Raw genomic sequence first — 14,196 nt, forward strand, 5'->3', positions numbered from 1 at the left:
AAAAAAGAAACAAGAAGGAAGAGAAAGAGGGATTGAGGGAGTAAGGGGAGGAGTGAGAAGAGAGAGAGGAAAGAAAGAGGTAAAAAAAAAAAAAAACCAACTAAAATGCCATCTGGTAAACTGTTTTCAAATTCTATGACTTCCTGCCAGTTCAAACTGTATTTTTTTAACCCTTGATAAGAGCTAGAATTAAGGCCTTATCCACCACTTCTCCATCAGTCAGTTTCTATATAATTTGCCAGAGTGTACATTGATAATTAATCTAGACACTGAAAACTTACTACAACAAATTATTTTGCTTGTCATTTCTTTTTAGCTGACAATAGTAGAATTCTGAATGTGGATTCCACTGCAATGACGCTACCTATGTCTGATCCAACTGCATGGGCCACAGCAATGAATAATCTTGGAATGGCACCACTGGGAATTGCTGGACAACCAATTTTACCTGGTATGCTATTTTTAATCACCTCACAAGTGTTTCTTTTTATTTTGACCATGTAATCATAAATATAACAATATGACACAATTTATTTTGATGTTGACATTTACTAGATTCTGCCTAGAGTGTGATTTTTTGTAGCATGAACTTTATAAAGACTGGATGGCCAATCATTACTAGTATACTTCTTATTTCCCTATAGACAATGTGAGAGTATATCTGATGTAGACCATGGTCATTGAACATTTAAAAAACTCATTGAAATAAAGGCTACAGGACTTGGCAAGGTATTACACAGTTTGTCTAATTTTATGAATTTCTTAAAGGAGGCAAGTACACATGGAGCTGGAATGTGAACTGACTGAGAAATCCCAAAGGTCTTAGATTCCTAAAGGAAAGGAAAGGAGGTGATAGGGAACACCCCAAAGACTACGGTTAACATTCAATAACTTTTCGTATTTTTTAAACAAAGTAACCTATAAGAGAATGATCATGGTGCCCTAACTCCATCTCCACTAAAGATTAAATCAAGTGGAAAAGTGCCCAGCATCTTAAACGTTTAGTTTAGATACAAAAATTTTTTTCCAGACTGTCAGAGAAATTAACCATTAAAATGGATTTGTGAAGACATTAATTAGAGAATTACCATCTCAGGAAGCCTGAGATGTGTGCTTTGTACACAACCTAAATATTAATCTTTCCAGATTCATTTAACTGTGGTCCTACTTAAAAGCATGACAAGATCAGACCAATATAGAACCTTGCTACTCAAAATGTGGTTTGCATAACCTGGGAGTTGTCAACAATCCCAGAGTCTCAGGCTCCAGTCCAGATATTCTGTATCAGAAGCTGCATTTTTTAAAGGTTTTTTTAATTTTATTTATTTATTTATTCATTTTAGAGAGGAGAGGGAGAGACAGAGAGAGAGAGGAGAGACAGAGAGAGAAGGGGGGGAGGAGCTGGAAGCATCAACTTCCGTATGTGCCTTGACCAGGCAAGCCCAGGGTTTTTGGACCGGCGACCTCAGCATTTCCAGGTCAACACTTTATCCACTGCACCACCACAGGTCAGGCCAGAAGCTGCATTTTAACATGATCCTCAGGTGATTTCACAAACACTTTAAAGTTTAGAAACACTTTGTTGTGCCATTTGTTTATATAGTTAGCTACTCCTACACCCCAAAAATAACTTCACAATTCAAGACTAGATTTTGATTTTTTGTAGGTTATAATGGGGGTAAGGTAGGATAGGCAACAATTATACATAATAATCTTAATAATAAATTAAGAAATGTGATGACGACCCTGGCCGGTTGGCTCAGTGGTAGAGTGTCGGCCTGGTGTGCAGGAGTCCAGGGTTTGATTCCTGGCCAGGGCACACAGGAGAAGCGCCCATCTGCTTCTCAACCCCTCCCCCTCTCCTTCCTCTCTGTCTCTCTCTTCCCCTCCCACAGCCAAGGCTCTATTGGAGCAAAGTTGGCCCGGGCGCTGAGGATGGCTCTGTGGCCTCTGCCTCAGGCGCTAGAATGGCTCTGGTTGCAACAGAGCAATGCCCCAGATGGGCAGAGCATCGCCCCCTGGTGGGCATGCCCGGTGGATCCTGGTCAGGCACATGTGGGAGTCTGTCTGACTGCCTCCCTGTTTCCAACTTCAGGAAAATACAAAAAAAGAAAAAAAAGAAAAGAAATGTGATTACATTGAAAGCTTGGAAACAAGCACAAAGCAGTCAAACATAAAGAAAAATGTGTGTATGAGAAATGGATGGAGAAACAAGGAGCTTGGATTCTATATGTAGCAGACGCAAAGAACTGTTTCATTAAACTATAATTCATACCGTAAGCCATAGGTGACTAGACTATATCCTACTCCATTAAACCTACCATGTTTGATAAGAGCAACTAAGGGTCCTTTGAGGACTAGAATGATTGGACCATGAATCTCCTTGGGTTTTAAATCACTAGTCGTGCCAATCTGGGATCAGTGGGTATTATAACAGGAGCTGGTATTGCATAGTGATTAAGAACTCAGACTTGAGTCAATCTGACTTCTAAGCCTATATTTTTCCTCTAATTCCTCTTGGGTAGTTATATATGAAACTCAGTTTCCTCATTCCTAAGTGCAGACTAATAATACCTAACCTGTAGGGTTAATGAGAAAATTAAATTGTGTTTAGCATAATGACTGCCATGTAGTTAATGTTCAAAAATGTTGACTATTAAAATACTTAAGAATGTTTATTGATATATTTCTCATAGACATTTATAAAGGAAGTAATGGATTTTTATTTAGTTTTTCTTCATTATTTTATTATAATAGAATTTAAGCTAAAATATTATCTATTCTTTTATAGTTCCATATTAGAATGTTCCTGAGTCATACCGTCTTATGATATAGAGCAGGGGTCCCCAAACTTTTTACACAAGGGGCCAGTTCACTGTCCCTCAGACCATTGGAGGGCTAGACTATAAAAAAATCTATGAACAAATTCCTATGCACACTGCACATATCTTATTTTAAAGTAAAAAAACAAAAATGGAACAAATACAATATTTAAAATAAAGAACAAGTAAATTTAAATCAACAAACTGACCAGTATTTCAATGGGAACTATGCTCCTCTTACTGACCACCAATGAAAGAGGTGCCCCTTCCAGAAGTGTGGCGGGGGCCGGATAAATGGCCTCAGGGGGCCGCATGCAGCCCGTGGGCTGTAGTTTGGGGACCCCTGATATAGAATGACTAGATAATCTGATTTGGATTAAGTATTACCAGTTTATGGATATCTGAACTGTATAGGTATATGTCCCAAGAAAAATCTTGAGGCCAGAACAGATCTGATACCAAGAAAACTAAACATTAGTTTACACCAGATTATTTGTAAATCATCACATCTAAACATAAGTCTTTGTCTACAGAATAATCTTCAATGCTTAGCCACTCAACTGTAATGTAGAACAAAATAAGCCCAGCAGAGAGAAAATACATATATCCAAACCATCTTTATAGGCCTAAAACTTGCACTGGGGCCAATATTGAGCCTTAAATATTGGAGTAGGTTTTCTAACACTAGCCCAGAGGGCTATTCAGAGATAATACCATGCTTAAACAATAAAGGCTCAAAGACAGACTATTTGGGTTTGAATCCTTTCTCTGCCACTTGCTAACTATGTGACGTTGAGCAAGTTATTTGACCTATCAATACCTCATCTATAAAATGAAGATAATTATAGTATCTACCTCATAGCAGTATTGTGAAGATGAAATAATATGCTTAGCACAATGCTTGGCATATAATAAGTACTCAATAAAAGTCAATTGTCATAATTATTACTATTGTTAGTAATACTGCATGCTCTTTAAGATGGAGGAAATATTAATATTCTTCCTTCAAATGGCTGCTAAAATGCCACTTCAGTTGACAGCATTTGGGTTCTGTGTGGCCACGGTCAGATCTAGTGTGTGTTCTCCAAATCAACCTCCAATCATATATTTGAAACCTCAAGAATGATTTTAATTTCAGGGTCCCCTTAAACCTTGTGATTCAGTGATCTTTTACCTCTGCTCCAAGAAAAGTGACTTAAGTTTTTGAAAACCTTGCCTTAGAAATATTTATATTTAGTTCAGTAGTGTCCTTCTTGTCTTAAAAGTACATGTGGCAATAGCACTAGACTGAGACATACTTTGTAGAGCTATATGCAAAATCACTTGAATTATATGTGACCTGAATTTTCTCCTCTGTGTATTATTTTAAGAAGACAGTTTTAGCATCAAGATTAGAACACAGACTCTCAATCTACACTACGTAGGTTTAAGTAAATCCCTGTTCTGCCATTAATTAGCTGTATAACTTTTGAAAGTTATTTACCGTCTCTATGTCTCAGTTTCTTCATCTATAAAATGGAGATAATAATAGACCCAATATAACAGGGTTGTTATGAGGAGTAATGAGTTAATACATATAAAGTTTTAGAATGATGCCTGGATCACAGTAATCTCTCAATTAATTCATCTATAATTATTATTGTTATAAGTTCACATCTGATATATGGCTCACAAAAAGTTGAATTATGGCTCATTTGTATTCTTAACAACAGTAAAGTATAATGTATGCAGCATTATTTTTTTCCCCTGGAGAAACACTGAACAAGTGAAGAGAATAATGTGTGTCTGACAGTGCTAATGACTGCTCCATGTAAATCTATTGGAGTTTCCAAGAAATGGAAGGTTGGCACCATACTCCAATACTGCTTACCTTTCTTCTGGCCAAAGTCTGGGGAACAGGATGTCTGCCATCTTTATTAAATAGTGTTTTAACTGTACAGGATAAAACATCTCCCCAATTCTCTTCCCATACCTCAAAATTACTCAAAATGGAAAAAGCAGCAATGAGCCACCTGGAATTGTTCCTTGAGGTCACCATTGATGGCTCAATGGTTCAGTTACTTTTCTGTCCCTTAAGAGCTTTTCTACTGAGCCAGTAGACTTTTCTTTCTTCATCCTGTCTTTTGTGGCCTATCCATCACAATAGAAAAGGCTTTCATCCTTGCTTAAAAGCAAATGATACATAAGCTCCTTTCACTTTCCCTAGAGAGCTCAAATCCATACTGGATGCTGAGTCTCTTAGACACACACTTGTCATCAGGGCAAAGTCTGGCTCATTTTATTAATTGAGTGGCAAGCAGAGACAGACCATCTCTTGGGTTCGGTGTGGAGCATACTTTCATCTAACATGATGTTTTGTACTGCTGCTGTTCAATAAAGTTAATCCACAATGATAGCAGATTAGGAGATCTCCTCCAGCTGGTGGCTTCTTTTCCTGAAAGTATATTTGTTTTTCCAAGCTGGTAAAATAAAACTAATGTTAGAATTAATATGATAAGACACACCAAAAAGAGTCAGGCCTTCTAGTCTGCCCATCATCCCAAATTAATCCAATAATGGAGCAATTAAGCAGTACTCATGGAATATACCATGTGCCACTTTTTTTATTTTCACCTCAAGTAAAATATCCTTATCATGGTTCAACATACGTAAATCAATCAATGTAGCATATCACATCAACAAAACAAAGAACAAAAATCATATGATCCCTCCTGACCAGGCAGTGGCGCAGTGGATAGAGCATCGGACTGGGATGTGGAGGACCCAGGTTCGAGACCCTGAGGTTGCCAGCTTGAGCGCAAGCTCATCTGGTTTGAGCAAAGCTCACCAGCTTGGACCCAAGGTCACTGGCTCGAGCTAGGGGTTACTCGGTCTGCTGAAGGCCCGTGGTCAAGGCATATGAGAAAGCAATCAATGAACAATTAAGGTGTCACAATGAAAAACTGATGATTGATGCTTCTCATCTCTCTCCGTTCCTGTCTGTCTGTCCCTATTTATCCCTCTCACTGACTATTTCTCTGTCTCTGTAAAAAAAAAAAAAGGCTGAAAAAAAATCATATGATCCTGTCAATAGATGTAGAAAAGGCATTCGATAAGATACAACAGCCCTTTATGTTATTTTTATTTTTGTTTTCTTTTTTAAAAATTAATTTTAACAGGTGACATTAATCAATAAGTGTACATAGATTTCATGCAAACATCACTCCATCATTTGATAAGTCAATGATGTTGTATATGCATCACCTAAGGCCAAATCATTTTCCATCACCTTATATTAGTTCCTCTTTACACCCCTCCCCCAAACCCCTTTCCCTCCCCCACATCTACCTCCCCGTTAACCACTGCACTCTTATCTATATCCATGAGTCCCAGCTTTCAATCCCACCTAGTGTGAAATCATACACTTTTTAGCTTTTTCTGATTTACTTATTTCACTCAGTATAATGTTCTCAAGGTCCGTCTATGTTGTTGTAAATGACAATAGATCATCACTTCTTCTGGCTGAATAGTATTACATTGTATATGTGTACCACATCTTCTTTATCCAATCCTCTATTGAAGGACACTGAGGTTGTTTCCATGTTTTGGCCACTGTGAATAATACTGCGATGGACATGGGGGTGCATGTGTCTTTAAGTACCAATGTTTTCAAGTTTTGGGGGTATATACCCAGTAGAGGGATTGCTGGGTCATATGGTAGTTCTATTCTTAATTTTTTGAAGAATAGAAAAAGCACTCCTGAGAAAACAATTTCTTACATAATTGGTTGTACTAATTTACATTCCCACCAGCAGTGAATGAGGGTTCCTTTTTCTCCACAGCCTCGTCAACACTTGTTATTACCTGTCTTGTTGATAATAGCCCATCTAACAGATGTCAGGTGGTATCTCATTGTAGTTTTGATTTACATTTCTGGAATACCTAGTAAAGATGAGCATTTTTTCATATATCTGTTGGCCATTTGTATGTCTTCTTGGGAGAAGTGTCTGTTCATGTCCTCTCCCCATTTCTTAATTGGATTGCTTTTTATTTGTTGCTGAGCTTTGTGAGTTCTTAGTATATTTTAGATAATTAACCCCTTATTAGAGCTGTTGTTTGCAAATATTATCTCCCATTTACTTGGCTGCCATTTTGGTTTGTTCTCAGTTATTTTGTTGTGCAGAAGCTTTTTAGTTTGATATAGTCCCATTCATATATTATTACCTTTACATCCGTTGCCTTTAGGGCCAAATTCATAAATTGTTCTCTATGGCCAAGGTCCATGAGTTTAGTGCCTATGTTTTTTCTATGAAATTTATTGTTTCATATCCTATGTTTAGGTCTTTGATCCATTTTGAATTGACTTCTATGCAGTGGACAAACTGTAGGTAATTTTCACTCTTTTACATTTTCCTTTCCAATTTTCCCAGCACCATTTATTAAAGAGGTTTTATTTTCTCCATTGTATGGTTTTTGGCTCCTTTTTCAAAGAGGATTAGTCCATATATATGTGGTTTCATTTCAGGGCTCTCAGTTATGTTCCATTGATCTGTGTGTCTATTTTTCTGCCAATACCATGCTATTTTGATTATTGTGGCCCTGTAGTATAATTTGAAGTCAGGTATTGTAATAGCTCCAGTTTTGTTTTGTTTTCTCAGGAGTGCTTTGACAATTCAAGGTTTTTTATGGTTCTATACAAACCTGGTGATTTTTTTTGTTCTGTTTCTTTAAAAAATGACATTGGGATTTCGATGAAGATTGCATTAAATTTGTATATTGACCATTTAAACCATGTTGATTCTTCCAATCCATGAATATTTTTCCATTTCACTGTGTCTTTTTAAATTTCTTTCAATACTGTTTTGTAGTTTTCAGTATATAGATCCTTTACATTCTTTGTTAAGTTTACCCCCAGGTATTTTATTTTTGTTGTTGTTGCAACTGTAAAAGGGATTATTTCTTTGAGTTCATATTTCATAGTTTCATTGTTTGCATATATTAAAGCAATAGACATCTGTATATTGATTTTGTATTCTCTGACCTTACTCTATCAGTTTATTGTTTTTATTAGTCTTTCTGTGGAGTCTTTGGGGTTTTCTATGTATATGATCATGCCATCTTCAAAAAAATGAAACCTTTATTTCTTCTTTTCTGATCTGAATGCCTTTTATTTATTTCTCTTGTCTGATCACTCTGACTAGAACTTCCAGCACTATATTGAGTAGGAATGGAGAGAGTGGGAGGCCTTGTCTTGTACCTGATTTTAGAGGAAAAACTTTCAGATTTTCACCATTTAGTATGATATTAGCTGATGGTTTGTCATATAGGGCCTTTATTATGTTGAGGTATTTTCCCTCCCATTTTATATAGTGTGTTAAACATAAACATAAAAAAATGTATCTTATCAAATGCCTTCTCTGTGTCTGTTGATAGGATCATATGATTTTTATTCTTTGTTTTCTTGATATGGTGTATAACGTTAATCAATTTATGTATGTTGAATCATCCTTGTGCTCCTGGAATGAATCCCACTTGATTGTGATGTATTACTTTTTTAATGTGTTGTTGTATTCGATTTGCTAGTATTAGGATTTTTGCATCAGTATTCATTAGGAATATTGGTCTGTAGTTTTCTTTTTCTGTGTTGTCCTTGCTAGGTTTTGGTATGAGGGTTATGTTGGCCTCTTCTTCTTCTTCTATTTTTGGAAGACTTTGAGATAAATAAGAATCAACCCTTTTATGAATGATTGATAGAATTCACTAGTATAGCCATCTGGCCCCAGACTTTTATTTTTGGGGAGGTTTTTGATAGTTGTTTCTATTTCTTCCCTGCTTATGAATCTATTTAGGCTTTCCATTTCTTGGAGACTCAGTCTAGAAAGATTGTCTAGTTCTAGGAATTTATCCATTTCTTCTAGATTGTTGAATTTACTGCCATATAATTGTTCATAGTATTCTACAATGATCCTTTGTATGTGTATGATATGTGTGGTAATTTCTCCTCTTTCATTTCAGATTTTGTTTATATGAGTCCTTTCTCTTTTTTCCATAGTGAATCTAGCCAGGGGTTTATCAATTGTATTGATCTTTTCAAATAACCAGCTCTTTGTTGTATTAATTTTTTCTATAGTTTTTCTGTTCTCTATTTCATTTATTTCTACTCTAATTTTTACTATTTCCTTTCCTCTGCTGACTTTAGGTTGCCTTTGTTCTTCTTTTTCTAGGTCCTTAAGAGATGATGTTAAGCTGTTTATTTGGGATCTTTCTTGTTTTATGATATAAGCCTGTAATGATATAAACTTCCTTCTTATTACTGCTTTTACTGCATCTCAGAAATTTTGATATGTCATATTGTCATTTTCGTTAGTCTGTATATATCTTTTGATCTCTGCTTTTAGTTCTTTTTGACTCAGTCATTCTTGGAGGTATGTTGTTTAATTTTCACATTTTTGTGGGTTTCTTTACTTCCTTTCTATAGTTGAATTCTAATTTTAAAGCCTTATGGTCAGAGAATGTGCTTGGTATAATCTCAGTCTTCCTGAATTTGTTGATGTTAGCTTTGTGACCCAACATATGGTCTGTTATTGATCATGATCCATGTACACTAGATAAAAATGTGTAGGCTGAAATCCTGAGATGAAATGCCCTATAAATGTCTGTCTATTTGGTCTAGTGTGTTGCTTAAGGCTAATATTTCTTTATTGATTTTCTGTTTGGATGATTGATCGAGAGCCATCAATGGTATATTGAGATCATCAAGTATAAATGTGTTCTTGTTTGTTTCTATTTTTATATCAGTTAGTAGATGTCATATATTTTAATGTTCCCCAATTTGGTGTGTATATATTAAGAAGTGTTATGTCTTCTTGATACAATGTCCCCTTTATCATTATGAAATTACTCTTTTTTTCTCTGGTTACCTTTATTGTCTTGAAGTCAGCATTGTCAGATATGAGTAGAGATACACCTGCTTTTATTTGGATATTATTAGCTTGGAGAATCATTTTCCAACCTTTCACTTTAGTCTACTTTTGTTTTGGGAGCTTAGATGTGTCTCTTAAAGGCAGCATATGGTTGGGTTTTGCTTTTTGATTCAATCTGCTACTCCTTGCCTCTTTATTGGTGAGTTTAATCTATTTATATTTAGGGTAATTATTGACACTTGAGGGTTTCCTATACCCATTTTATGTACTGTTTTCTGATAGGTCTGTGTCTCATTTAGTTCTTCTAGTTTTTGTTTCTTTCAGTTGTTTTTGTTTGGTGACATTCCATACATTTTCCCCTTGCTTATTTTTTTAAGGTACCTTTTCAGTAGTGGCATTTTTGTGGGTGGTTACCTTTAGGTTATTGAAAGAAAAATTGTTATATTTACAAGAGTCCATTATTATATGAGTGCTTCTGCATTCCATCTTCCTTTCCTACTGCTAGTCTTTATCCTCTCTCCTTTTATGTTATTTTGTTGCAGATTATTTTATTTTTGTTGCAGATTATCCTTGTTTTTATTGTGATCTTTTTGGAGCTTTTACTTGTAGTTATTTTTTGTTGTTGTTGTTGTTATTGTTTGTATCTGGTCAAATAACACCCTTTGGTATTTCCTGCAGTGGGAGTTTTCTGGTGATAAATTCTGTCAGCTTCTGTTAACAGTTTTTATTTCTTCTTCATATTTGAAGCATATCTTTGATGGATATAGTATTCTTGGTTGGTAATTCCTCTCTTTCAGTACTTTGAATGTTTGGGTTCACTCTCTTCCTGCTTGTAGGGTTTCTTCTGAGAAATCTAATGATAACCTAAATGGCTTTCCTTTATATGTTATATTCTTATTTTCCCTAACTTCCTTGAAGATTCTTTCTTTGTCATCAATTTGTGACAATGTCATTACTATATGCCTTGGAGTAAGTCTGTTAGAATTGAGGTAACTTGGTATTCTGCTTGCTTATTGGATTTGAGACTCTAACTCTTTCCACAGGCTTGGGAAGTTCTCATCAATTATTTGTTTAAATAAGTTTTCCATACCCTTTTCCCTTTCTTCTTCTTCTGATATACCCATTATTCTTATATAGCTCTTTCTGATGAAGTCAGATAGTTCTTATAGAGCTCTTGCATTTTTTTTAATTTGTGAGTCTCTTTCTTATTCTCTCTATAGAATCTCTAGTTGTCTGTTTTCAATGTCACTGATTATCTCCTCTATTTGGCCTCTTTTGTTAGCTAAACTTGTTACTTCATATTTCAGTTTATGTATTGAGTGTTTCATCTGTGCTTGGTTCTTTATTAAAGTTTCAATATCTTTGGTGAAGTACTCTTTTTGTTCATTAATTTTTTTTGAGCTCATTAAATTTCCAGTCTCTGTTTTCTTGCAACTCAGTGAGGTTTTATAGAACTTCAATTTTGAACTCTCTGTCATTTAACTCCAAGGTTTCCATGTAATTGAGATTTTTATTCTGGAGATTTTTCATTATCTATCTGAACTATATCTCTGCCTTGTGTTTCCATGATGTATGATTTCTTCTTCCTTGATGGCATTTGAGAGTGGTATTGCTAAGAACACTAACAAGAAGCATTTTTTTTCAGGTAGCTGTTGCTAACTACAAGTTTTGGCTCTGTGAAATTCTTTGGCAGACCTCCGCTGTTGGAGTAATGTAGGCAAGGGCTGCAGTTGCATTGGTAGCTGGGTCATGTTGTAGGCCTGAATTGTGGCTGGCTTTATGGATTTTGCAGTGGTGGTTTCTGGCTTCTTGTCATTCTTCCTCATGTCTCAGCAGACCCGGGGGATCAGATGCAGAGCACTTCTGCCTCTCAGGGGATAGAGTAGCCCCAGAGAGTCAGCTGTGGGGGGCCTGCTACCAACCCTCTTCCTACAGCTTGGGGAGAGAGATGGGATCTACAAAGCTGAGGGTGTGCACTTTTGTTTTCCCTGACACTACACAGAGCATGGGCAGCTGGTACAATGCCGGCACTGGCTATGGCGAGTGTGCAGTGCCAGTGGGCTGCTCTTCATGGGTTAAGCTCCCGGTGATGGAGCTGCACCTCACAGTGACAGCTGGGGACTTTGAGCTCATTGCTGGCTGGTAGAGGTTGCATTTCACTGTGAGGTCTGAGCATTGCCCAGCACCCACTGATGGAGTTCACACTTTGCTAGGAGAACTGGGCACTTTAGGTTCAGCATACACCGATGGAATAAATGCTGCAAGCTGAGCAGGGGCCGCACAGGATGGTCACAAGCCAGGTGACATGGGCAGTCCTCGGTAACCCTGCATCTGATTGTGCCTGCCTTGGTTCAGTTCCTTGCCCCTTCACCCCAGTCTTTCTGCCTCTCCTGGCTCAGAATAAAACTCTTCCTGAGTCCATCAAGGAGAGAGAAAAGTTTAGTCCTCTGCTTTCCTCTTTAGAGCCAATCACAGATGTTTTATCTTCTGACACACCTTTCTACCCCACTCCACCTTCAGCCTATTTGTTGCATGGATTTTTCAGGATCAGCTGCAATCCCATCTAGAGGTATGATGTATGATTTTTCTGCATTATAGTTGTTCAATTTGTTGAGATTTTAAGGGGAGAGATAAGTATCTCTCATGCTGCCATTTCTCTAATTTTCCTCCTTATACATACTTTCCCTTTATTTTTAAAACACCCAATAAAATGGGTAGAGAAGGAAAATACCTCAACATAATGAAGGCTATATATGAGAAATCATCAGCTAATATCATACTAAATGGCGGGAAAATGAAAGATTGTCCTCTAAAATCAGGAAATATACAAGGCAACCCACTCTCCCCACTCTTATTCAACATCATTCTGGAAGTTTTATTCAGAGCAATGAGGCAGGAGAAAGAAATAAAAGGCATTTATATCAGGAAAGAAGAAGTAAAGGTATCACTATTTGCAGATGACATGGCCCTGTTTGTAGAAAACCCAAAGACTCCACCAAAAAACTATTAGAATCAATGAACTAATACAGTAAAGTCACAGGATACAAATCAATGTAAAAAAAGTCTATTGCTTTCCTATATTCCGACAATGAAACATCAGAAAATGAACTCAAAAAAGCAATTCCTTTTGCAATTGCAACAAAAAAAATAAAGCAGAATAAAATACTTAGGAATAAACTTAACAAAGGCTGTGAAAGATCTATATGCTAAAAAGTACAAACCAGTATTGAAAGAAATTGAAAAAGATACAGTGAAATGGAAAAATATTCTATGTTCATGGATTGAAAGAATCAACATATTTAAAATAGCTATATTATCAAAAGCCATATAAAAATTTAATGCAATTTCCATCAAAATTACAATGTCATTTTTTAAAGAAATATAACAAAAAATCACCAGATTTATAGGGAACCATAAAAACCCTGAATAGCCAAAATGATCCTGAGAATAAAGAATGAACCCAGGGGTATCATACTACCTGACTTCAAAATATACTATACAGCCACAATAATCAAAACAGTATGGTACTGTCAGGAAAAAAAAAAAACACATAGAGATCAATGGAACACAATAGAAAGCCCAGAAATAAAACCACATATATAAATAAATAATTTTTGACAAAGGAACGAAAAACATACAATGGAGAAAAGTAAGCTTCTTCAGTAAACAGGGCTGGGAAAATTGGAAAGCCACATGCAAAAGAATGAAGCTTGACTAAAATTTGTCCCCTTGCACAAGTATCAATTCAAAGTGGATCAGAGACCTATATATAAGATCTGAAAAAATAAAGTACATAGAAAAACAACATAGACACTAAACTCTTGGACCTTGGCCACAGAGAACAATTTATGAATTTGACCCCAAAGGCAATAGAAGTAAAGGCAGAAATAAATGAATGGGACTATATTAAACTAAAAAGCTTCTGCACAGCAAAAGAAACTGACAAGAAAACAAATAGACAGCCAACAAAATGGGAGATGATATTTGCAAACAACAGCTCTGATAAAGAGTTAATATCCAAAATATATAGGAGTGACGTCACGGAAATGGCGCCGTGGATCAGCGCGTCCGACAGACCTCCCCAAAATCTCAACAAATTTATCAACTAGAAACAGAAAAATTTATCCTCGGAGCATTCCAGAGTTCCACACACACACTGAAAGCAAAAGGACTGTTGCCGAGGAGGGAGTACGCCTGTGGTGAGTCAACCCACGCGTGCAACTGCCCGCCCACACTCGGGGAGCGGCAGCCTGGGCACTGGCAGCTGCCGCGTGCCCTGAGAAACCGCGCGTGCCCCGTGCCACAGTCCGGAAAGTCCCCGGCCACCGGCCCTGAGAAACGACGCACACGCCCCGTGCCGCAGTAAGGAGAGTCCCCGGCCACCGGCGTACCTGAGAAACCTTGCGCTTGCCCCGTGCCGCGGTCCGGAGAGTCCCCGGCCACCGGTGTGCCCGGAGAAACCGCGCCGCGGT

The 14,196-nt window shown here is 37.0% G+C and overlaps 1 protein-coding gene across 8 annotated transcripts in view; it reads left to right on the forward strand.

Moving 5' to 3' along the window:
* Positions 1-14,196, forward strand: part of ENOX2 (ecto-NOX disulfide-thiol exchanger 2) — a 396,229-nt gene that overhangs the window by 260,527 nt on the left and 121,506 nt on the right. For all 8 annotated transcript variants that reach the window (XM_066249139.1, XM_066249140.1, XM_066249141.1 and 5 more), the window contains one exon: positions 317-451. In XM_066249139.1, coding sequence (XP_066105236.1) covers positions 355-451 — 97 coding nt within the window. In that variant the 5' untranslated portion in view covers positions 317-354. The remainder of the gene's footprint in view (positions 1-316; positions 452-14,196) is intronic.

The sequence above is a fragment of the Saccopteryx bilineata genome, chromosome X (genome assembly GCF_036850765.1).
Source record: "Saccopteryx bilineata isolate mSacBil1 chromosome X, mSacBil1_pri_phased_curated, whole genome shotgun sequence".
In the NCBI taxonomy this organism is placed as follows: domain Eukaryota; kingdom Metazoa; phylum Chordata; class Mammalia; order Chiroptera; family Emballonuridae; genus Saccopteryx; species Saccopteryx bilineata.